This window comes from Drosophila busckii, chromosome 3R, assembly GCF_011750605.1.
Source record: "Drosophila busckii strain San Diego stock center, stock number 13000-0081.31 chromosome 3R, ASM1175060v1, whole genome shotgun sequence".
Taxonomy (NCBI): domain Eukaryota; kingdom Metazoa; phylum Arthropoda; class Insecta; order Diptera; family Drosophilidae; genus Drosophila; species Drosophila busckii.
In genome coordinates this window covers 4,519,509-4,543,947 of record NC_046607.1, presented here as the reverse complement: position 1 = coordinate 4,543,947, position 24,439 = coordinate 4,519,509, and the positions used below count along the sequence as shown (strand labels likewise).

Below are 24,439 nucleotides of genomic sequence, written 5' to 3'. Positions count from 1 at the left end.
CCGACCTCAATTGTTACCTAGGATACGTTGTTCTCTGCCCAGGATCACAGAATGATCATGAACTATTATAGATGGGGCCGATTTAGAAGTGACGAGACGAAGAGTAGAGGAAGGGCATATAATGATACACATGCGGGAGTTTGTCCCAGCTCGTTTTTCACGGGTATCGCCTTACGAGGTTGGTGGCCGGCTTCAAGTGTTAGTACTATTGAATATCTAGCGAAGATCTTTAGCACTGAAATTCATATCGCAAAGTTTTCTCACGGTATTTATTGACCCCAAGTTCGCCGTTGGGTACTAGTCTGAGTGGTGCCGACTTCTCCACGCCACACCACTCGCCTCATCTCCTCAGCCAGCCGAGCCCTCCAGCTCCAGCAATTGTCTTACCGCTGGAAATGATACCCGCGACGATTCAAATCCTAAACCTGGGAGAGGATGTTAAATTTAACTGCATTATCTGGGAGTCTAGGCCTTCTCATATCTCCAGAAGGTCTGCTCATTTCCGTGTTGCCTCCCATATTCTGCATAATTGAAAAGTATTATTAGAATGTTCTGCCAAACTTGCATAAAGACGCAAAGCATTAACAGGTTACCATTGGCGATTCCTTACCAAATCAGGTGTACGCAGATCTTCTGGCTGCGGTTGGAGGTCTCCACGTCGTTGTGAATGGTTGGCAATTATGGGTTCTTATGAACGTCCCACCGCCGCCGTTCGCACACTCCCGGCCGCAATTGTAGCGCGGCTTCCCTTAATCCTATCGAAGGCATTCTTCGAGCTGCGAAAGATTTCAATATACCTAGGAGCAGTAAAATGAGAAGAGAGAGCATTATATTAGTAAGCATGTAGGCATAAAGAGTCCATGGTCGAACTCCTGGGCTAATCATATAACAATCCGCAAAAGAAAGTAACTATTTATCCTTGGTTAGGTAAACAAACAAGCAATGCCCAGACTCTTAAAAAGTCGCAATTAATGAATCAAATGTATAAAGAGAAAATTATCGTTGCTTTTCCTATTGTATTTTATTATTACCAATCCTAAATTAGGACGGTGAATTTTACATTTCTAGCTTTGTTGGGGATAAAAAATAAACAAGAATAAAGTAGACCCACCGACCCGTGCTTAACCAACAGATTACAGACATTTGTGATTTTGTAATTTAATTACTCGTAAAATAGGAATACACTTTATAATTGTAATTAATTCCGTTTTTGGATGCCTGGGAGAACGCTGACTTTCAAACATTACTGAATTAAATACTAATATTCTACTTGGACCCTTGCATTTTTTCTTTTGCAGTGTGCGGCTGCTGCTGCGTTTTTGGTACGTAATATGATGTAAAAGACCCTTGCCCAATTTTTTCACATTTGGCCCAGCATGCTCAGTGATCCTGGCTTTCCGAACTGAACAAAACTCCCAGTAGCAAGACCCCTCTGTCAATAAAAGGTATCCTCCGACGTTTTGAATTCAAACAACCTGCCATGAGATAACCACAAGATTTAACAAATATAAAAAACATCTCAATAATATATGAATTTAGGATGATACAGAATTAGAAATAGGATGGAAAAGACAGCGGTTACTAAAGTATTTTTTTTACAAAAAATACTCAAGTGTGCTTCTTTTGACAATTGTTTTACAGAAGTTTCTGTTCAGCTTTGTCACCTCTTATTTGCGTTAAACATACACAAAGATTTCTTCTTTACTTTAATAAAACAATTTAAAAATATTATTTGGCGCCTCAACATAATAGTGTAAGACTATAAATTTTGAACAGATTGTTGACATTTTGTATGCTTTTAATTATAATAACATAAAATAAAATAACCAATTTTTTCTACAAAAGTATTGCCCAAAAACTCTCAATGAACGTGTCCGTTAGGCAATGCTATTTATAATTAACAATGTCACTTAGAATAACAAGTTGACTATATAATGCCCATATGTTCTGTATAACTTAGTAACAGAATTCATGATGCCAAAGAATGCTTATTTAGAATATATACGATATGTGCTGGCAGTCCACAGCTCGGCACTGAACTAATCTTCTCCAGTCTGAAGAAGCACGGAAAAAGTTTTCAGTTACGTGCTTCTAAAATGTTAAAAAGTATGAACAAATAACATAAACGATTTAAAAGCGTTATAAAACTGTTTTGTGTGTAAATAAATTTAAACTTTAAAATTTCATGCATTGCAATTTATACTACATATGCTATTTATACATATGTTTGTCTATATGTGGGTCTATACGAACTCCATAGCAAAACAGAAAGCGAATAGAATTCGCAAACACTGCGTATTATCAGTAGCTGTAAGAACAACAAAAACCAGCTTAAACCGCTTTCGACTTGCATGCAAATGTAACTCCGAAAAAGAATTTCGTTCTCTTAGTCTCTGATAAGTTTTGGTTTTGTTGTCTCAGATAATTCAAGGAAGGGCGCTCACCTAATAAATCTTTTTCTTCAAAGATAAACATTTTTAATAAATCTACAGTGCAAAAATGTTATAAATTAAAAGCATTTTTAGACAATTTGGCATTGGCTCTGATAAGATACAAAGATACGCGGGAAATAAACGCTTAAGCATGAGATATTCATACATATATTTCTATTCTCTTATACACACATTACTTTGAAATGTGATAGCAGCAAGCAAATGCATTTACATTTATAATTTACACAGCTTAACATGGCTTTGTTTTAAAGTCGAGCAAAGCTGGAAATCTACACTTTTCATTATAGTGTAAGCTTTAGCACTCTTTGGTGTGTGGCTGGCTGCTGCGGTCAGTCGACCTTCAATGCAATGCTCTGTACTCTCTTCTCTTGACTCACGCTCTCAAGCTCTTTTTACTTCCTTAGCTTAATTTGTTTTCGCTGCTGAGCTGACGTGGGTGTTTGGCTAGCATCTTAATTCGACAATTTGGTAGCTAATGTGAATAAATTAATTAGTTTAGCTCATAATACTCATAGATAATAATTTACAACTCGTTTAATTACAGGCATACGAAAATAAATAAGTACATACATACATATATCGAGCAAACATAATTAATGAGATTGGCGATCGGCGTGGAAAAACAGGTGCTAATTACTGGGCGATAGTTCGGCATAGACAGAAGTGTTTGCTTGTAGATAAACAGATAATGAATCTATGATACATTTGCCAATTCAGTTGCTGTGTCTCGGCTGTGTTGTTAATTAAGCCTTCACACATTCGAGTGCGCCACTTGAAATAAAACGTTGTCACAGTTGAGCCGAAACAGCCAAACAAAAGCAAAAACAAAACGTAACAACAATAAACAAACAAGGAGAGAGTATTAACGTGTGCGGGCGGCGGCGACGACGACGGTAATGAAGTGTACATGTGAGCATATGTGTGAATTTAAACAGTTATCAACGGTAACAGTAGCAGTTTCCCAAAGCTTAAGCATAAGCAGCGCTGCTGCAGTCAGCGTCGCTTATCACAGCGCAGCATTGCAGTCTGTAGAGAACGAAAGCGCAAAAGCAACAGCGACAGCAACGACGCCGACGCCGACGCCGACTGCGCACAATCGCCTCTTATAATTTACATGCTGCGGCTGCGACTCCCGCATTGCAAACAACTTCACCTCGACGCTGTGACTGTCGCTGTCGATGCTGCTACGCTGCAAAGGAAGTCGAGTCTTGTGACTACGGCGCAGCAACAAAAGTGCAGCTAATTGAGTTTAATGCACAAGCAAAAGGAATTTGGTTTTGATTTCGTTTTACATGTGACGCATAAACAGCTAACCGCAATGCGGAACCATTTACAACAAAAGTAACAAAACAAATGCAAAAAAAAAGAAAAAAATAAACAAACAAACAAAATAAGAACAAAAACTTACATTCAAGTGACAGTTGAAACAACAATTTGCACAATAAGCAAGCTGTAAGTGCAAGAAAGTAAACAAACACACACAAATAAATGCAATTTTTAGTGCCTATTTAATATACAAAAGTGTCAATTTATTTATGACATTGTGATAAAGTTGCGCGAAACCAAATCAAACAAAATGAAGTTAAACAAAAATGGCAACGAATCTCATCTCCTTATGCCACCACCAGCATCAAATCATCAAATCGTACGCACGTGCTCCAATGCATCCTCGCTGCGCTATAATATGGGTCAAGATCACAGCAAGATCGACGATATGGAGGAGGGGGGCCTGGGCTATACGCATACGCTGGTGAGTAAAATATGTGAAATAAATAAAATATTTTAAAATCAAATCGAATACATGAAATCAATTTAACGTGTCTAGCAAGTCAGTCAAAACTAACTACTTTATTAAAAGGTTATGTAAATATTTATTTTTATGGTATTTGACACAGTCACTGACTTATGCGTCAACTCACGTGACTACAGTCTGCTCATGTTTGCCATCTGAGCACATGATCTCAGATTAAGCCACCAAAAGTGGAATAAGAATTTACTAATGACTTTACACACAAACAAGCAAATATTTTTACAGACAGGTGCACTTCAGTTGGGCCGGTTTATTTACATACCTGTTTTTAGGCTTAACATCACGTGCTCGAAGCCAGGGAATCCCACATCGTAGTATCGTATTTAAATTTCATGTCTGCTGTCTCACTTGCACAAATCGGAATCGAATAGATAGATTTTTGTATTTTGTAGCTTAATTTGCGTCATTCTTAAGTAAATTGTGCGCCGCTTTGAAGTTACTTGACCTTTGGCGGCCACAAATTTCAGCCGCGTTCCAAAATTAATTTTACAACAATTACTTATTTGCCTTTTGATAAGCAGCAATTAGCACGAGCCCCAGCACTTGGCCTATATTTACGTTGGTCTTATGTCTATCTGTGTTTACAGCACTTTAAGGTGTACGCTGTACATTTTTTTAGCAGTATATAAAGGAATTTCCAGACAGCATCCCTGACAGATAAGCTCTGCAGCTCGTGGCTTAATCTCATGTTTATTTGTTTTAGCATGCGTACAGCTTTGATGATAAACCTTATATCAGCTGACTTTAGGCGCTCTGGACTTTGGCCTTATTTTAATTATTGATTGATTACATTTTTACCAAATGTTCCATTCACTGCTAATATATATTTACAATATTCTGCGATTGACGTCTAGGTGTGTGATTGATTGTTTGGGTTTTCAATTCAGTCAATTAATGACTCAAACCAATTAACGCTAAAGTGCAAAAACTTATAAAGTTCATTGATTTAGTTTCAAGCTTTAGTATACATTATTATTTATTTACAATATCTAGCGCATATGATAACTCATTTATCAACATTGTAGATTAATTTATAAAACTTAATTATTTTCAAATTGTTTTATAAGACCTTTTAGATTTGCCTGACTTAAAAGTGTGCAATCTCATGCTTAAATTAAAGTCTGATATAAACTGCTTTGAAATTACCGACAGGTGTTTCAATATTGCTGAAGTATGCGTTATTGAAAGTTGTGCTAATATATGAATTTTGTTTACTTTTCTTTTATCACCAAAAATTAGCATACTTACCAATTTATCTAAAAATAAGTATCCGTGGACAAAAACCTAATTCACACCTGATGCATAGCATAAAAAATCATTTGAACTTTTAGGGTGTATAAGTAATTTACTACTCTGGTATTTTGTCTTTTCCGCTTACGTTTATCAATTGAGCCCGAATAGATTTGATTACTTATCGCTAAGCAGCTCGATCATCAATCAAATGCACTTCATATCGCGCTCCATCACTTTGATTTAGTGTGGGACGATAGGGCGCCAAATCCGCTACGATTTGATTTTCAGCTTTCAATTGCTGTGGGCCACGATTAATAAAATTTATGGCCGGTTTATTGTTTAATACAATTAACAATACGGTTTATTGCGGGGCCTTAAACGGCGGTCGATGGCTACGAGTGTTTCCATTTGTGCGGATTCCAAACGGCGGCTGCTCGAGCTGTAAAAATTAATTTTATCACATATTTGCCTTATTAGCTGTATCTTTGAGATACATTATTTGCTCAGCGATTACGTTTTAATTTTAATTAATTTTCGCACTCATGCTTTCTCTCTCTCTCTCTCTGCCTCACGCACTCTTTGTCACCTTGCTATTTGCACCTTTATCGTGACCAGATCTTGGGTGTTAAAGCTATCTCTGGCTGTGCTGTGATGCTGCGATCCTCAGTTGGCCCAGAATTGTTCTTAAGTTCGCTTGGTTTTATCGCCAGAAAATAAAAAAATATATATAATATGCTAAAACTAAAACACAAGGTTGGTTGCATTATTAAAAACATAATTTTAAGTAACGAAATTTAATTTGTAATTAAATAAAGTCGCTGCTAGTGAGTGTTGTCTGTAGCGCGTGTAAGTTGATAACATTTTCTGTTAATCAAATGTTGTAGAACAGCTGATTTAGAAGCGTATGCCGCAGCGTTTAAATTAATGCAAATTTTATTTGCACTAAATATACTTTTATTGTCAAATGCTGGTTACACTTGCTATATACTATTTGCTTACGCTATATTTGTAGTCAAGTGCATTTAGTTGAAATGATTATTATGTTTGAGCTAAATGCTCGCAGTCTTTTTTTATCAACAAGCTTAACAGTTTGACGCTCTTAAGTTTAACGGTCGCTAGCTCTCTTTCCTTATGCGCTCTTAATTTTAATACAGCAAAGCAGATAATTGCACATTTTCAATCAAATGCATGCGTATTAAGTTAATCAATGACATTTGCAAGGAAATTGTTTATAAAGCTGCAATTGATTTAAATAAATGTCTTAGCATGTTTAAGTCTTTTTTCTTTTTAATTGATAAATATGTATGTCAGTTGTGAAAATTGAGATATGTAAGCTTAAGCGCATTGGGCATTTAACTTTAAGTAACACCCATTAGTGATTCAACCTATTTAGGGTTAGAGGCATAATATTAATGCAGACACTTAAAGAAGCGTCAAAAATGGGTGCTCGCGGCCGGCGGCTTCACCCCGCGGCCCATCGTGTTGCCGTTGCACAATTATATCGTTTGCAATATATATTACAAGGCATGGCAGATTTAACTTAAAGTAACAACCCATAAGATCAACCTAATTTAGGGTAAGCATAATAATTAATGAGACATTAAAAAGCTATAAAGTTACAGCAAAGCCAATTTTTAATCAAGCTGCATAACCATATATAACAAAATAATCAGAACGATAAAACAAACTAAAAGATACTACAGAAACACTCACAAGCACATACAGATAATCAGTAGATCATCTGAAAGCCGCATCCGCATCATGAGACACAATTGCTAATAAACTCCACCTTACAACTACCAACACGCATACCACGCAAATCCACATACACCAACACAACGTGACACACAACACTAACACAGATTCACACACGCGTCACACAGCAGAGACACATATGTAAAGAAGAATTCAACAAGCAAGCAAGACTGACATCATCTCGTCATTGAAGACAAAGATCATATAGCATTGAACGATGATGCGTAAAGAATACAGCACAAGACTATATGGAGACGATTAGTGAACTAGAGATATAAATACAATTAATGGTTCATCAACTTTATGTATGACAAGAAATCAAAATTATAAAATTAGGACATACATTTTTGCTAAGTTGTACCAAACACATTATTTAGTCTTTGGTCTTTGTCTTGCGAAGTTTCCTTACACTTTTTGCTCTCTGTGCATGCTCTACAGTCGCATTTAGCTGCACATATATTAGTTCTAAATGATATACTGAAATATCTTTAGCTATAAGATTTATTTTAAATATATACACACATAACTTAAATGATTATGGTATAGGTGTTGATTTAGGCACACCTAACAAACTTGTCTTACCGGCTTTAAATTGTGGATGGAGTGCGTTACTGTTGTGTGTCACGCGAGATTGTGCGAATGTAAGTTCATGATCTTAAGGCAAGAGAAGTAAAGTCAAGAGTCGAAAGAAACGTCAAGACTAGCATAGCGATGTGTATATGTCGTAGTGAAAATATAGTCTGAGCGAACTAGGCCTGTCATTAATCTGGAGACATATTATATGTTCCTTACAGCGAATATTCTAGGAGTTAAATCGAGAACACATTATCTCTAAGAGTGATTAGTGTCGACAGTCGCACACACAAGATGCAAACAAAATTTATGTTGTTGTGAGACGAGTAACACAAAGCGTGTGCGAGAAGATAGCATAATTATTTTAATTGATAAGACACTTAAAAGGCCTAGCATAATGCAAATACATCCTCAAAATCTTATTGTTGTTGCATATACACTCAAGTGCTTATAACTACATCGCCAATAAAAGACTGATCGATCTGTGTGTAACCGTGTTATCATTCCAGTGAGTCGCATTATCTAGCTCGATAAATGCTTTTGCTGAACAGCCGTTGCGGATATAACGCACTGCATATATAATAGTATAAGGTGATGTAATAACCGCTAGATCGTATAAGACTATGCGCCACCTTCTCTCTCATCTCGTCATCTCATCTATCTCGTCTACCAATCAAAAACACCTTTGAACTACATCCCATAGCTTCACGTCATGTTATTTCTTATTCATCTCGACCACCCGAGCAGAGAAGAACATCTAGAACAGAGCCAATAGTGCCAAGGCACTGGTTTCAGAATCTGAACGAAGTTATACACCGAGTGCAAGAAGTTGGTCGGAGAGAGAAGAAACTGCCGAGAGGCATTGGGAGTCGAAAGCACTAGCAGATGGTGAACGCTGACAGTGGGTAATCAGGAGAGAGTGTGTGAAGAATCGTTTGTCGACTCCATGCTATTTGAAGAAAGTTAATTCGTCAGTTGCGACAGCGACGTAGCAGCAATATATCAACTGGCATGGAGCTGCGCCATGTGCCGCGCCAGGCGAAGATTAAGTCACAGACATTCTATCCTTGCCCACCGCCTGCCGAATATGGACGCGATTCAGAGTCTTCTTCGTCGGATGATGAGGATCCATTTGGATATCTCGACACACTTGTAAGCAAATCAACGAGTTTTCTTGTTATTAATTTTACGTTGCCAGGCGTTCAATTGATTAGATTGCATGACCAACTTGTTGGGCACGTTATCTTTATATCTGAATGCCCCATATTTCAAATTGACTTAGGTTGATGCAGTTGGATTGTATATTTAAGATACTTTTATCTTACATACGTCTGTTGGTATTTTCCTAAAGATAAGCATGCTTATAAAGTTTATTTAAATTGATGGCATCCGGCTTTGGTTTTTATTTGAATAATTGATTCATTAATATTGTTAAAACATAAATATTTAGTACAAGGGTATGAGCATGACCAAGCATTCCTCAAATTGCAGTGTGCATAGATAGCCTGTCTACAAAATTTTCTTTGAGTTTGTGTTTTTATTGCCATTTTCTTGTAATGAACCAAAGCAATAGCGAAATAGTGTGTGAAATGCAAAACGAGCAAAAAATATTTGCTATTTTTAATCCGATTATAATGAATAATGCTTAGTGTTAATTATAAGTTAAGAATTTATTTCAATGAATAAGCTGATGAAAGTAGGTAACAACACAGAAGAAAAGGGTCGCCAAAGCTGTGGCAGAATCTTTAATAAATAATCATTTTTAACATAAAACTTCACTAGCAAAATATATTTTTGCTAATACTAAAAATTTATGTTTACTTAAGCTATACGTCTATTAATTTTTAAATTGCTATGTTGAGCTTTTGGCACAGCTGGTTACCCTGCAACAAAACAAAGCGTCTCGAGACTAGAAGAAGGAAAATTTCAATAATTTTTCTGCACAGCGTCTAGTTCAGTTTCAAAAAGTTTTCACAAAGCCCAGAACGTTGTGCATACGACGGAAGAAAATAAGAAAAATCAATAAATATAAAAATTTGATCAGTGCCTGCCAAACTCGACTGATTAAAAGTTGTTGGCTCTCTTTAAATATATAATTTTTATAAGTTGCTCAATGGAGTGGCATTAGTTTAAAAATAGTTGTAAAAGTGCAATGAGATTTACGAGTGCTCGGGGCCTCAAGGGCAGCAACATGTAATTGCGTCTTGCACTGCGAGAACTGCACGAGAACTAAAAATAATTGGCAGCAACAACATGCGACATAGAAATTCGGGCAGCAGGCGTAGACATGTCAAAGGCCGCGATACGGATTTATGTGGCTGAAGTGAAATAAATTGCGGCTAAAACTAAATATATGATGCACTCATATCTAACATAGACGAGCCGAGCAATTGTGTGTTCTATATCGATATCGAATTCGAATTGTCAGTGTGTGTTGTTGCCAAATCGCTTGCTTCATGTTTAACAACACACATCGGGATGAGTATATACGCGAATATGCTTTCGAGCCGGAGCTGCTGATCAATCGTGAGGAATATCTGCGCGAGGAGGAGGAGCAAGAGCGTGCCCAGAAGTTGTCCTCGACGCCAGTTCGTCTGCGCTGGGATGAGGCCATTGCCAAACAGAAGCAACAACAGAAACAGAAACAGAAGAAGCAACGCACACCCAGCCCCGACACCGCCGACAGCAATGATGACAAGAATCAAATTGAGTTCGAAATTGAGGCTTTCTACTATGTAAGCATAGACATGGACCTAGACGCTAGACGACCGCCTAGACCTTCGCCCAGACCTTTGCTAAAAATTAACAATGTTCTTGGCTTGTGCATTATGCTTTTTTATACTTCGCTTTTCTTTTCATTTTCTTTTGCTTTTGCTTTTGCTTTTTGGCTGCCTCTGTCAACATTTTTCTGCAATTTATTTTTATTTTGACGCTATAGCATTCACCTAAAAGTTGCTGTTAGATGAGTATATATACAAAAGAATATTTTTGGCTGTAGCTCGGCATATTATTTATTATTGTGATTTGTGAGTTGCCTTTTTTTTTAATAATATATTTTTTAAATTAAGATACACGCGTATCAAAAAGTTCGTTTAACTTCCGCATCAAATGCACACCTATAAAATATTATAACGTTTCTTGCGGCAATCATCAGCTGTTTGTTTTGATATATAGATATATCTATATGAATTTATTTTTCTGTTCGTTGCTATGCTGTGCATAATTTGCAGGCCTCTTTAAATAGCATACGAGGGAAATTCCGTTTAGATGAAAAAAAATGTTTCATGACGAAAATTGAAAATTTTGTTTTTATGCTGTTTGGTCTTTTGTTTGTTTTGAAAGACAGTTTTCTATTTTGCTTAAATATAATGAGTATTTGAGTGTGTGCCATGTGATTAACAAGTGAGAACAAAGCGTTAGTGAGTGTTTAGTATTCATGGAGACTGGCTGCTGCACATTAAGTTTATTTAAATTAAATTTTCTTTAATTTTGTCAAGCGACGTGTAATTTCTTAGTAATTTATAAACTGACATATGTATATGGTGCGATTTATATATTTTGAATTAAATTTACAGATGTATGGTCGCTATACCAAAGATCTAGGTGAATTTGCTAAAGATGAAGCCAGAAAACTCAAAATACTCGAAAAGCGACGAAAGCAAGAAGACAAACAAAGGAATAAGGTAAAAATTAATAAAAACTACAAGCAACTCAAAAGGTTAATTCTCTTTTTTAAAATACGCAATGCAAACATAATGAGCAAAATATAAATATTTAAGGTAAATCATTTAAACATTTCTATACATACAATTGACATCATGCTCTCATTCTCACGTCATGTACTTTGACGCCATTTTGGCCATCTTTTTGGCATAGTGGCCAAGTGGGGCCTTGTCTCAGTTGATCAGTTGATATATGAACGTTGAACGCATCGGTTTATAAAGCAACAGTGCTGGGAAATATTTACAGGAACTGCTAGGGAAGCGAGCGACGCGCATCAAACGCATCTCATCATGGATATGGAAGCATACACTGGCACGCCTGGGCGAGGATTGGGTGTTCCTGGCGCTGCTGGGCATCATTATGGCGCTGCTGTCGTTCATTATGGACAAAGGCATCTCGATATGTACAAATGGTAACAACTACAATAACAATTTTAAGCCAATTTGTTTATAACTTTCAATTGAAATTGCAGCGCGTATTTGGCTTTATCGCGATCTTACATCACAGCCTTTCATACAGTATATTGCTTGGGTCTCATTACCGGTCTGCTTAATCTTATTCTCAGCCGGCTTTGTACATCTCATCGCGCCGCAAAGTATAGGTAAGTGCTTACCAGTAGCTAGTGCAGTAGTTAGTTCACACTTGCACGCGAGTTTTCCAAAACAAGCACTAACAATGTACAGAATTAATTTTTTTACTTACTTACTTACTTCGATGGTGGGTGGCGTAGGGAGAATATGAATACTAAGTTTAGTCTACTACTATATGCCTGTTAGAGTTTAGTTACTGTTACTACTGTACCACTGCATACCGATAGCTGCCTTGCACCAAGCGCACTTGGCATCTGCTGAAAAGTTTAACTAACTTGTCTATATATGTTATATACTCCAACTAAAGCATGCACACCCGCTCCGCTCCAGCTACAACTAAACGAAACTAAACTAAAAGTTTACTTTAAAATTGCATTTGTGTTTAGGCTCCGGCATACCAGAAATGAAGACAATACTAAGGGGCGTGTCGCTGAAAGAGTATCTCACATTTAAGACATTAGTTGCCAAGATAATTGGTTTGACGGCAACTCTGGGCAGCGGTATGCCATTAGGAAAGGAAGTAAGTATAAAAAATTAAGACAACAACAACAGACGAATGAAACAAACACTCAACGCTCATCACATTTGGAAAACTCTATCTATCTTGTATTGTTCAGGGTCCTTTCGTACATATAGCAAGTATTGTAGCACAATTATTAAGTAAACTCGTCACATCATTCCAAGGCATCTATGAGAATGAGTCGCGTAATTCTGAAATGCTAGCAGCTGCCTGTGCCGTGGGTGTTGGCGCCTGCTTTGCAGCGCCCGTTGGCGGTGAGTACAAAGTTCCATGTCACTCTCTCTTTCGCTTTCTCGCTGAGATCTGAGTACAATTTAATTGCTCAACAGGCGTGCTATTCAGCATTGAGGTCACCACCACTTACTTTGCCGTACGCAATTATTGGCGCGGCTTCTTTGCGGCTGTTTGTGGTGCCACCGTGTTTCGACTGCTGGCGGTTTGGTTTCAAAATGCGGACACTGTGCGTGCGCTGTTCCTCACCAACTTCACCACCGAATTTCCCTTCGATCCGCAAGAGCTCTTTGTATTTGCTCTAATTGGGTAAGTTGTTGCTCAAACGCAAACTGCATCACATTCTAAATTAATTCTTGTTTCGTTTCAAGTCTTGTCTGTGGCCTGGGTGGCGCCACCTATGTTTGGGTTCATCGTCAGTACGTGCTCTTCATGCGTTCCAACAAGCGCATGAATAAGTTTTTACAAAAAAAGTAAGCAATAGTTTCATTTATTTAATCTGCTTGAAATGATTTAAAATTAAAATAAATATTTATGTTGTAACTTTATTTGTTTACAGTCGCTTTTTGTATCCTGGCTTTCTGGCTCTGTTGGTCTCCAGCATTTCGTTTCCCCTGGGCACGGGTCAGTTTCTGGCCGGCGAGCTGAGCACTCATGAGCAGGTGACGCAGCTGTTTAGCAACTTTACCTGGTCACGCGATGATCTAACTGTGGAGCAGGCAGCTGTCGTTACCCACTGGATGACCAACTATACCAGCGTCTTTGGCAATCTGGTGTGCTACACCATTTTCACGGTTTGTTTACACACTTAAATATTGTTAGCAAACTTTTTAAATAATTTATAACTTTTGCTTGCAGTTCTTCATCTCCATTATCGCTTCGACGATACCCGTGCCCTCGGGCATGTTTATACCTGTCTTTAAGATAGGCGCCGCCTTTGGGCGTTTGGTGGGCGAGCTGATGGCTTCGTGGTTTCCACATGGCGTGCGCTACGGCGGCCGCTTGTCACCCATCATGCCCGGCGGTTACGCTGTGGTGGGTGCCGCTGCCTTCTCCGGCTCTGTCACGCACACAGTCTCCGTGGCGGTGATTATCTTTGAGATGACTGGACAGATAACGCATGTGGTGCCGGTGATGATAGCCGTGCTGGTGGCCAACGCTGTGGCAGCGCTGCTGCAGCCCTCCATCTACGATAGCATCATATTGATCAAGAAGCTGCCGTATCTGCCAGATCTGCTGCCCTCCAGTTCGGGCATGTACAGCATCTTTGTGGAGGACTTTATGGTGCGCGATGTGAAGTATATTTGGCATGGCATCTCCTATCAGAAGCTCAAGGAGGTGCTCAAGATTAACAAGACGCTGCGCTCGCTGCCACTGGTGGACAGTCCAGAGAACATGATACTGTTGGGCTCGGTGCAGCGCTATGAACTCATCAAGATCATTGAGAAGCACATAGGACGCGAGAAGCGCATGGAGGTGGCACAAAAGTGGAAAAAAGAGGCGGAGGAGCGTGCACTCGAGGAGGAGATGAAGAAGCTTGAGGTGGAGCAGAAAATGCGCCGCCCATCGCGCTTTGAAGTGCTGCCCGCACCGGACATACTCAGCCTCAGGCAAATTGCCAACGATGAAATGCTGCCGCCCAAGAAGCGCGCCGAGACCATTCACGGCTCCCTCACGCCACGCAAGTCGATCCTGAAGAAGACCAACTCGTTCAATTTGAAGACCTATGCGCCGGCTACGCAGCACAGTCCCAGCATGACGCCGTATACGACCATAACGGGCAACTCGGAGTTTCGCATACGCTCCGCCTTTGAGGCCATCTTCAAGAAGTCAACCACACTGCAGGATGTGCAGCCTGATCCAGAGATGGGCTCCATTTCGCCCACGGCCAGCAACAGCGAAGTGCCAACGCAGAATGCGCCAAGTGCGCCCAGCACTCCCGGCATATCCAAGAAGGTTCAGCTGGTAAGCAAACAGTTCCAAACAGTCCATGCCCCCACTCTCTATCTGTGCTCCTAACAAATGTTGCGCCTAACACTTTTTGTCCTGCAAGCAAGCACAAAACAATTGGAACTTTGTCACCGATCAGATCATGCTGGTAAGTAACTCATCATCATCATCAGCATCACCCCACAGCCTCGTCTTTATCTGTAGCTTATTACTAATCCTATTCCATATCTGCAAGCAAGTAAATTCAGCTTCAACGGACGTGGAGACCACTAAAAATCTGGTAAACATAATAAAGTATCTATCTGAGTAGTTCTGTTAGAAATTGTAAAAGTAGTTGCAGTATTTTTAGTTTGTTGTTAATCACAAATTCTTATTCTTTGTTTATGCTGCTTGAAAAGGATAACAAAGATGATATAGCATACGATAATGCAAACGGCATTAAACATAAAACAAATAAAGTTTCAGACATACATACGCAGTTTACTGAGATCAACGAAAAGGAAAGTTACAATGGCAAAGCTACAAGATCCAAAAAAATTACATTTAGCAATGAGGTTAAGGTGCAAGATTCTCCAAATCATAGCCATATGTTAAATAGTTCAAGCGATAAACGGGAATTGACATATACGATTGAGGATATTGATGAGCAAATGAATAATCTTAATATAGACGAGCTAGCCGATGAAGTAAGTCCTAAACTTTTGTAATTTCTCTTGCTGTCTCTTTACTCTCTTCTCATTTTTCACGCATACACCATAAACCATAAAATAGTCTACGCCCATAAGAAAGATGAAATCTGTGCAATTGGTATGTAGCAGTAGTTTGTAGCTTAATGTTTTATAAACTAATCAATATCTAAGCCTATATTAATACTCATTTAAATTGTCTTTTAGCCGCGGGAACGTGTAATAGATATGTCGCCAGAGGATCAAAAGCAATGGGAACTGGAGGAAATGCAAAAGCCTATTGATTTAGGAAAAATACAGATACATATTGATCCATCGCCATTTCAACTGGTTGAGCGCACCTCCATACTCAAGGTGCACTCTCTGTTCTCAATGGTGGGCATTAATCATGCCTATGTAACAAAGATTGGGCGGCTTGTTGGCGTCGTAGGTCTTAAAGAGGTTTGTTTGCTTCATATAGTTGCCATTTACTGCTACTAACTAACAAATTTTTCTAATTAAAAGCTTCGCAAGGCCATTGAGGACATCAATAGCAACAACTTTGTGCCACATCCACGTGATGATGAGATCGATGGCGTTAGCAAGCCCGCTGCAGAGAAGCCATTGCTAACAACCAGCGCCAGTGATAAGGCCGTCGATATGACAGTCACATCCATGGACTCGGCGCTATCTAATTCGGACAACTGCTCCGATATTGAAATGGAGCACATCAAGAGCATGCAAACGCCCACACCAGCTACAGAGACAAATACAACAGCAGAAACAAGCATAACGAAAAATTCAGATAAACCTGTTTAAATAGACTCTGATCATATACACATATATCGTTTGTTGTAGTTACATGAGCAAAAACAAGAAAACAAACTAAAACAAATCTAGATTAAGCCATAATTTAATTAGAGTTTCAAGTTGTTATGTATTTATATTTCGCTTAGTGCATAAAGTCAAAGATATCGTGATCTATATAATAAGTTGAACCTAACTAATCGTTAAATATAATAAATAAATCGGTTAATTTCAAAACAAGTTATACCGAACATTGTAAAATAGTTAAAGCTTTATTTACTTTTATCTCGTACAATCGGTTCAAATTCGCTACAACTACTTAACTTAGACTAGTATGTTAGAAAAAATTGTTCTTCTGTAAGTCAAAATTCAAAAATGAGCTATGCTCGTCGAACGCCAAAGTCATGCAAAATAATCTATGGTTCCAAATTTAAAAAAAATTGCTCAGGCAGATTTCCTCATAATATAAAACGTAAATATATGGATCGGATAACGCAAATTCATTATCCCTATGCAATATATAACTATGAAGATGAAACGTTCCTTATATCATTTGGCCGCAGTGCGGTCACCAATGAAGATGAGATTGTTTTCGATAAAGGAAGATTTAAGAAACCAGGAAGCAAGGCAGTAATTGATAGAGGCGATGTACTGACATGCCTGCCCTATCGATTTCACTTCACTGAAGATCTCTTAGAAGACTGCAATGGACAAGAGGTTAAGGCCCGATTCACTCTTCTCAGTTATCCATTTTATAAGGATATGGTACGTGAAATGCGAGCTTTAAGTCGTGCATCCGAAAACGTAAATTTCTCAAGTGTGTGGCCTATGATTATCATGAGCTTGCTTTTTGTCTTCGTTACGTTAATGCTTCGCTATCGTGTTTAATAAATAAAAAAGCGCTACGGAGATTTTAAATAAGCTTATTTTTAAATTGCTCAGATTCATTATTATGCACAACTGTGCAAACCCACAATTATTTTTTGTTTAATCGATATCAAAATGATATTACCGTAGCCAGGATGTAATACTATGCTTAATATTTTGGGCACTGTATACTTCTGTTATTCGACAAGGCAAAACAATATAATATATACAAGTTAATTATGATTTAATTTCGCTGACTTACAGTTGTGTTGAACGACCAAAGTACGCTATGTACATTAAAAATCAATAGTTGTCCAAAGTTAAAAATGCAAATAAACAGTAGTCCTTAGCCAATTGTTTTTTAGTTGCTGTCTTATTTGTTTACTATTTTGTACATAACTTGTATCTATCCATTGTAACTATCAACTATCCATTGTAATTGTGTTTAAAAACTTTTGAAAGTTTGAAATTTCAAATTTAATTATTTGTTTATTTTTTTTGTTCATAACTTAGCTAAATAATTGCTTTATCTTAAGACAGTCGCAAAGATAAAACAGAATAGGCAGCTGTTTATAAATTCAAAACATTTAATATTTAAAATATAAATTGATATACATATATTTATACATATATGTGAGTTTTAGTTTTCTTATGTTGTTCTTAAACTACAATACTTAGATAATTTTGTCATCACAAAAACTTTAAAATGAAAAAAATGACTCGTGCTCGTCGCATTTCAAAAAAGTGCAGTAAAATATATGACTCTACATTTAAAAAAATTTGCACAGGACGTTATAGCAGGACTATTAAGCTTAAATATCTAGATCTATTAACATTAATTAATTATCCCTACGTGATATTTCAATCGGACGATGCATTTCTTATATCATTTGGCAAAAGTCACATTTACTTCAAACCAGAGGTTAAATTGGATAAACATGGTGAATATATAAATCCTGCTAATAATAGAACGATTGAAAAAGGGGTTGTAGTATCATGCCTACCCTATCGATTTCGTTACACTGAAGATCTTGTAAGAGAATGCAGAACAAAACAAGTTTTAGCCAACTTTACTATACTAAATTATCCTTATTATGACGAAATGATAAAAAGTATGAAACGTAATGTGGCTCCAAATTTAAACTGCTTAAGCTTATGGCCTATGATTATCGTCGGTTTAATTCTCTTTATAGTTGCACGAATGTTTTGGCGTCGTGTGTTATAAACATATATTACATATATTGCAGCTACGTCTTTCAAAATAATGGAAAACGATAAATTACGAAGAATTGACGCTGGTCATTTAATAAGAAACTTTTGATTAGATTTAGCAAGGAATGACTGAAAAAATTGAGCAGTGAATACAAATGTGCAAATATTTCAAGATTCCAATCAATAATATAAATGTAAAAGATTTTGTTATGCAAACAATTTTGGACAATTGAAAACAACTTACAAGCTTCATTTCAAATTTTTAAACAACTAAATCTCTGTATAAAAATAAATAACATAATTTTATGCGCTTGAAACTCAGGTCTTGCTCAGCTTTTTATAAAATCGTTCAGAGCAATGTGAAAATGAGAATGACTCTCACGTTGTTGATTACAAGTATCTCATACAGAGACTTGGTTATCACCTGTAGCAGCAGCGACTGCGGCAGAAGCGGCGGCAGCGGCGGCAGCACTTGCCTGTGGGCAACTGGCCTGGAGTTTCATGATAGATTCATTTTGTCGGCGGTATTGATCGGATGTCTGCCGCAGTTCACTGGGGATTTAATTTATTTCAAATAGATTACTTATATATCCAGTGAAGTTAACTTGTGAGCTTGCTCAAGTGTTTAATCTTTAAAGTTTATTTAAACATGAGACGTGCGAGCAAAGCTGAGGATACCGAACACATGGTGTCCTCCTCGCGCAAGTCCCTTACCAGCATACAAGCTGCTGATAATTACTCAAATGGAGCTACAAGCCGACAGGAGCAGGAAAAGAGCGACATTGCTGGCGATGAACAGGAAGACTTGGGTTATATGCATACGCTGGTGAGTTCCTGCATTGAACAAAAAAGATTTTTGGAATACAAAAGAGATAATTATTAAAAATATTGATTACATTGCATGAGCATTATTTTATATATATTGACAACTAATGAAATTAATTAATTGTTTTTTATTTTACACGTCAATATTGTTGTGCTTAATAAACATTTAAATGCAGTTACTTGAAAATTGAATGTTCTACGTAGTGTTTTACGTTTAGTGAATACACAAACCATGCGAAAGCTTTCGTATTGACAGTTGTATTTGAATTGCAGTAATGAATTAAATAAATTGCTGCGATTGGTACGAAGCTTGCTAAATTCTTAAATTTGATGACTAACTCAATTACATAATAAACTCTACAGTAAACAAAGAATTTAATGGAATAACAGCTCAATCTAGTTACTAGTACCTACCCAGCCACTATTACTTTGGATTGGATTTGTTGACAGTTTAAACATATGGCCTGTTAACTAATGGGCAAATAGCTGGGTGTTAATTTGCCACAAGTCTAGTACAATATTTAATGCTATAATTGGCGACGTGAGCGTTGATTTTAATTGTTAAACTATCTTAATAGATTTTAAAACATTTAACAAATACACGTATTGAATAAATCCAAATTAGCGTCATGACATATACATTTAACTAAAAAATATATTTAAACTTATATAAGCATAGTTTTTCGTTTTTCGCTATATGCGTTAATTAAGCCAAATTAACATCGTTTCTAGTGTTTAATTCAAATCACATGCGAAAAATGTGACATCTATTTGCATTTCTTTTATTTTATATCTGTACTTGTATTTATTTACATTTAGTCAGACTTCCTAGACGTGATGAAAATTGTTTATTGAAGTCAGCATGTTAATTTTTAGCACATTTGTCGTCTTAACATGTGACAAGTTCTCGCCCTAGTGACCTTCTGTCTTCGGAAATTCAGTAAACTAATCATAAACTTTAATCAACAGATGTATGGCCGTTACTCCAGAGACTTGCAACATTTTGCTGGCGAAGAGGCACGCAGGCTGAAGAAGCTGGCCAAGTTGCGTAAACAGGAAGATAAGCTTAGAAGTCAGGTACAGTGTTCAATGGCAGAAAATTAATTGAATAATTTAAATATATTAACTGACTTAAAATCTAAAGCTGAAGCACAAGCCTTGCTAAATATTAAAAGCCAGTATAATCTAATCTGTAGTTATTTGAACTGGAACAAAATCGTTGCACACGTCTGCATAGCCTCTCAGCATGGACATCTCAATGCATAATGGATCGTTTGGCCAAGGATTGGATATTTCTCACAGTCTGCGCCATAATAATGGCATTGATAAGTTTCTTCATGGATGAGGGTATACGTATATCCTACGCAGGTAAGTACAGCTTAAGCTTCTCCATATTTAGTTCTTACACTTTAATTTATATTAAGTGCGCTTTTGGCTGTATAACGACGTTGCCGGAGATCTTTTTACAAAGTATCTTGCTTGGGTTATATTGCCCGTATTCCTGGTCGTATTCACTGCCGGCTTTGTGAATCACTTGGCACCTCAAGCGGCTGGCTCTGGTATACCCGAAATGAAGACAATTCTACGTGGTGTGCATCTCAAGAACTATTTGTCATTCAAGACGCTGGTAGCCAAAGTGCTGGGTTTGACTCTCGTCTTAGGCAGTGGCATGCCTTTGGGCAAAGAGGTACGCTATAGTAAAAAGATTAATACTTTATTAAAATTAATCATCTGCTTAGGGTCCGTATGTGCACATAGCTAGCATTGTGGCGGCTTTGTTGAGCAAACTGGCCACGCCCTTTCGCAAAATCTATCAGAACGAGTCGCGCAATACGGAGATGTTGGCAGCTGCCTGCGCCTTGGGCTTGGGCACTTGCTTTGCAGCGCCCATTGGAGGTTAGCTCTAGTAACTAAATATATAACATTTCGTATTAAATCAAAATTTATAAATGCAGCTGTGCTCTTTAGCATTGAGGTAACCACTTCATACTTTGCTGTGCGCAATTATTGGCGTGGCTTCTTTGGCTGCGTCATTGGCGCTGCGGCAGTGCGTCTGATTGCCATTTGGTTCCAGGGTGCGGATACTGTGACCGCAATTTATCCCACGCACATTGCTACAGAGTTTCCTTTTGACTCCAGGGAGCTAATATTCTTTGCATTGACGGGCGCACTCTGTGGCCTGCTGGGCGCATCCTTTGTGTGGATTCATCGACATTACGTGCTTTTCATACGCTCCAGCCAGTTGCTTAACAAGTTTCTCAAAAAACAGTAAGTAGCGTATTTATTTACTTATATGTATATTTATTTATACTCTCTTGTTGTTGCAGCCTGCTGATATATCCAGCCATTATTTCGCTGATTATAAGCACGCTCACTTTTCCCTTGGGCTCGGGACAATTTCTGGGCAGCGAGCTGTCGTCGGAGGAGCAGCTGACAGAGCTGTTTAGTAACTTCACCTGGACACGCACGGACCACAATGTTGAGGAGGCGCACATTGTTTCGCATTGGACAACCAAGTATAGCAATGTCTTTGGCAATCTTATCTGCTATACGCTCTTCCATGTAAGCTGAGCTTAGCTCTTATCTTTCTTAGCTTTCAACTTGCATCTCTTTCTAGTTCTTTTTCTCCATAATTGGTTCCACAATGGCTTTGCCACATGGCATGTTTATACCCGCCTTGAAGATTGGCAGCGGCTTTGGTCGTCTGATTGGCGAATTTGTGGCTTGGATGTTACCACAGGGAGTACGCTATGGTGGCTGCATGTCACCCATAATGCCAGCTGCCTATGCCTTAGTTGGCGCAGCTGCATTCTCCGGCTCCGTAACGCACTCCTTGTGTGTTGCTGTTGTAGTCTTTGAAATCTCCGGGCAGATAGCCTTTGTGGTGCCCGTGCTGGTGGCGGTGCTGGTGGCCAATGCGGTGGCTTCTATGCTGCAGCCTTCGATGTATGAAAGCGTCATTATGATCAAGAAGCTGCCCTATCTGCCGGATCTGCTCTACACCAATTCGAATCTCTATGGCAAGTGTGTCGAGGACTTTATGGTGCGTGATGTCAAATACATTTGGCAGAACATGTCATATCTGCAGCTCAAGGAGGTTTTGCGCTTAAACAAGAAACTGCGCTCTCTGCCGCTGGTGGACAGCAAGGAGAATATGATACTACTAGGCTCTCTGCAGCGCTCTGAACTAGTGAAACTCATTGAGGAGCAGGTGGGACGCGAGCGGCGCATGCAGACGGCTCAGATTTGGCGTGAAGAAGAACTTAAGGAGGAGCAGTCGCAACGACGTCCTTCGCGTTTTGAAGTTATTGTCACAAAGGATGAGCTCACGAAGCAACGTTCAACAGATGATCTGGATCTGAGCCGCAACTCCTCTAATGATTCGCACACCACAGCAGGCAGTTCCAAGAGTGTGCATTTGGTAAGCAACACTTAAAGTTCTATATTTCCATATAAGTCACAATCACTTTGCAACTCCAGTGCGGCAATCGCGTGGTGGACATGTCGCCGGAGGGCAAAAAGCTGTGGGAGCGTGACCAGTTGGCACAGCATATTGACTTTAGAAATTCATCAACACGCATTGATCCGTCACCCTTTCAACTTGTGGAACGCACCTCGCTGCTTAGAGTGCACTCGTTGTTCTCCATGATGGGCGTTAATCATGCTTATGTGACAAAAATTGGACGCCTAGTCGGCGTTGTAAGTCTTAAGGAGGTAATTGTTGTTTGTTGTTAAGCTTTGCTTGCATTTTAACTATTGTTGGTTTACCTTGTAGGTCTGCCAGGCCATTGAGGACATCAACAAGCAACGCTTTGAGCAGCCGCCTCCAGCTCCCGATCCCGATGCGAAGCCCTTGCTGGCAGCCAGCTCCAGTGATGAAGCTGTTCACACTGCCACAAGCACCAACATGCCAACGAGCAACCAGGAGGTTCATACCAATATTACAATAGATCAAAATGCTGAAAGCAAATCAAAGTAGTTTTTACTAGTTAGTTAAACACACATTGTTGACAATGGAGCAGGACTCAAACTACAATATACATTTAAGAATATAATTAACATACATTGAAATATACTCAACTTTCAAAAAGGAGTTCTGTGCACTAATAAAATTAGGCAATTTTTAAAATTATATGTTAAATTGTAAACAACAATAAATATACTGTCAATAATTGTTGAATTCGAACATACATTTTGACCACCAAAGCGTTTACTAATTGGTATTTACCAACACTGCTGCAAATTTAAATTTTATATTTACCTTTTTATTTCATGTTTGCAAAATGAAAGTCTTGTTTAACATTTTGTATATTTTGCATTTTTATTGACTTTCTCGTTTTTTTTTTTTATGTATAAAACAATATCTCATCATTCGTTTTTTATCGGCGTTTTTTCACTTTTACAGTGGATGATAATTTAAAAAATAATTTTTCCTTCATACAAGCATACTCGGATTTTATATGTGAAACATTATTTGCATTTTTTCATCATTTTTACAGGAGTTACATTCATATTCATTCATGCATACGCACATTGGCTCTCACTTATACACTTTGTTTTTAAGAAAAGCAGCGCATTTTACACTATAAATGGTAACGGCTAAGATTACTCGTAAGTTTAACGGACATTTGCAAAAAAATTAATGCTTATACTTATAGTTTAGGTATGTAAGTGTGTGTTTATGTGTTTTTGTTTGTTTGTGTGTGTGAGTGTAGTATACATTTTATGTAGGAGCCACTGCTTGCCTTTCATACTACGCACTCTTTTGCTCTCTGTTTTAAATTTATTGTGTCTACATTTTTTTGTTTCGTTGCGAAACATTTCTCACAGTTTTACAAATTAATAAAACAAGAGCTTTTCTTAGTTATTCTTTGCCACATTAATACATATTACAATAAATTTCCTGTTGTTTTTTTTCTTTCTTTTGAATGCAAATAAATTATTGTTTTTGTTTTATGCAATAGGAATACATATTTGCTTTAAATTATGAAAGGTTCATACTTAAGTATTTAACATTTTTATACTTTCGAATTGTAACTGAATATTTTATAGTGTATACAATTTTTAGTTTGGTGTGAAAGTTGATAAAAAAGTGTGTGTTGCTTAGTTATAGTATAGCTTGCTGGAAAAATAGTGATTGGCTGGAGGAGCAAAGCATTCTGACATTCGATTTAATGGGGCGTAAACAATAAAACAAATAAAGGTATAAGCAATCATAATAATTT

At 37.9% G+C, this 24,439-nt stretch overlaps 2 protein-coding genes across 14 annotated transcripts; both read left to right on the top strand.

The window, feature by feature from the left end:
- Window positions 1-3,004: 3,004 nt before the first annotated feature.
- On the top strand, window positions 3,005-16,566 carry LOC108603658 (chloride channel protein 2). Of its 13 annotated transcripts, XM_017992636.2 has the most exons (16): window positions 9,862-10,559; window positions 11,400-11,507; window positions 11,794-11,959; window positions 12,020-12,148; window positions 12,524-12,657; window positions 12,755-12,911; window positions 12,987-13,197; window positions 13,260-13,361; window positions 13,448-13,682; window positions 13,747-14,853; window positions 14,942-14,986; window positions 15,074-15,118; window positions 15,237-15,524; window positions 15,610-15,645; window positions 15,732-15,965; window positions 16,029-16,566. In XM_017992636.2, exons 1-16 carry the CDS (start codon window positions 10,281-10,283, stop codon window positions 16,320-16,322), a joined length of 3,570 nt encoding a protein of 1,189 aa, XP_017848125.1. In that variant the 5' UTR covers window positions 9,862-10,280; the 3' UTR covers window positions 16,323-16,566. The 13 variants fall into 13 exon arrangements, 12 of the variants coding, with proteins under 12 accessions (XP_017848126.1, XP_017848130.1, XP_017848128.1 ...); XM_017992637.2 differs by lacking the exon at window positions 9,862-10,559 and adding an exon at window positions 3,020-4,203 and having other exon boundaries at window positions 14,942-15,118; XM_017992639.2 differs by lacking the exon at window positions 9,862-10,559 and adding an exon at window positions 4,118-4,203 and having other exon boundaries at window positions 11,775-11,959; window positions 14,942-15,118.
- A 2,174-nt stretch (window positions 16,567-18,740) lies between these two features.
- Window positions 18,741-23,350, top strand: LOC108603217 (chloride channel protein 2). Its single transcript, XM_017991814.2, has 10 exons — window positions 18,741-19,215; window positions 20,184-20,291; window positions 20,411-20,582; window positions 20,639-20,901; window positions 20,954-21,110; window positions 21,170-21,482; window positions 21,542-21,776; window positions 21,832-22,635; window positions 22,695-22,928; window positions 22,990-23,350. Exons 1-10 carry the CDS (start codon window positions 19,039-19,041, stop codon window positions 23,191-23,193), a joined length of 2,667 nt encoding a protein of 888 aa, XP_017847303.1. The 5' UTR covers window positions 18,741-19,038; the 3' UTR covers window positions 23,194-23,350.
- Window positions 23,351-24,439: the final 1,089 nt, after the last annotated feature.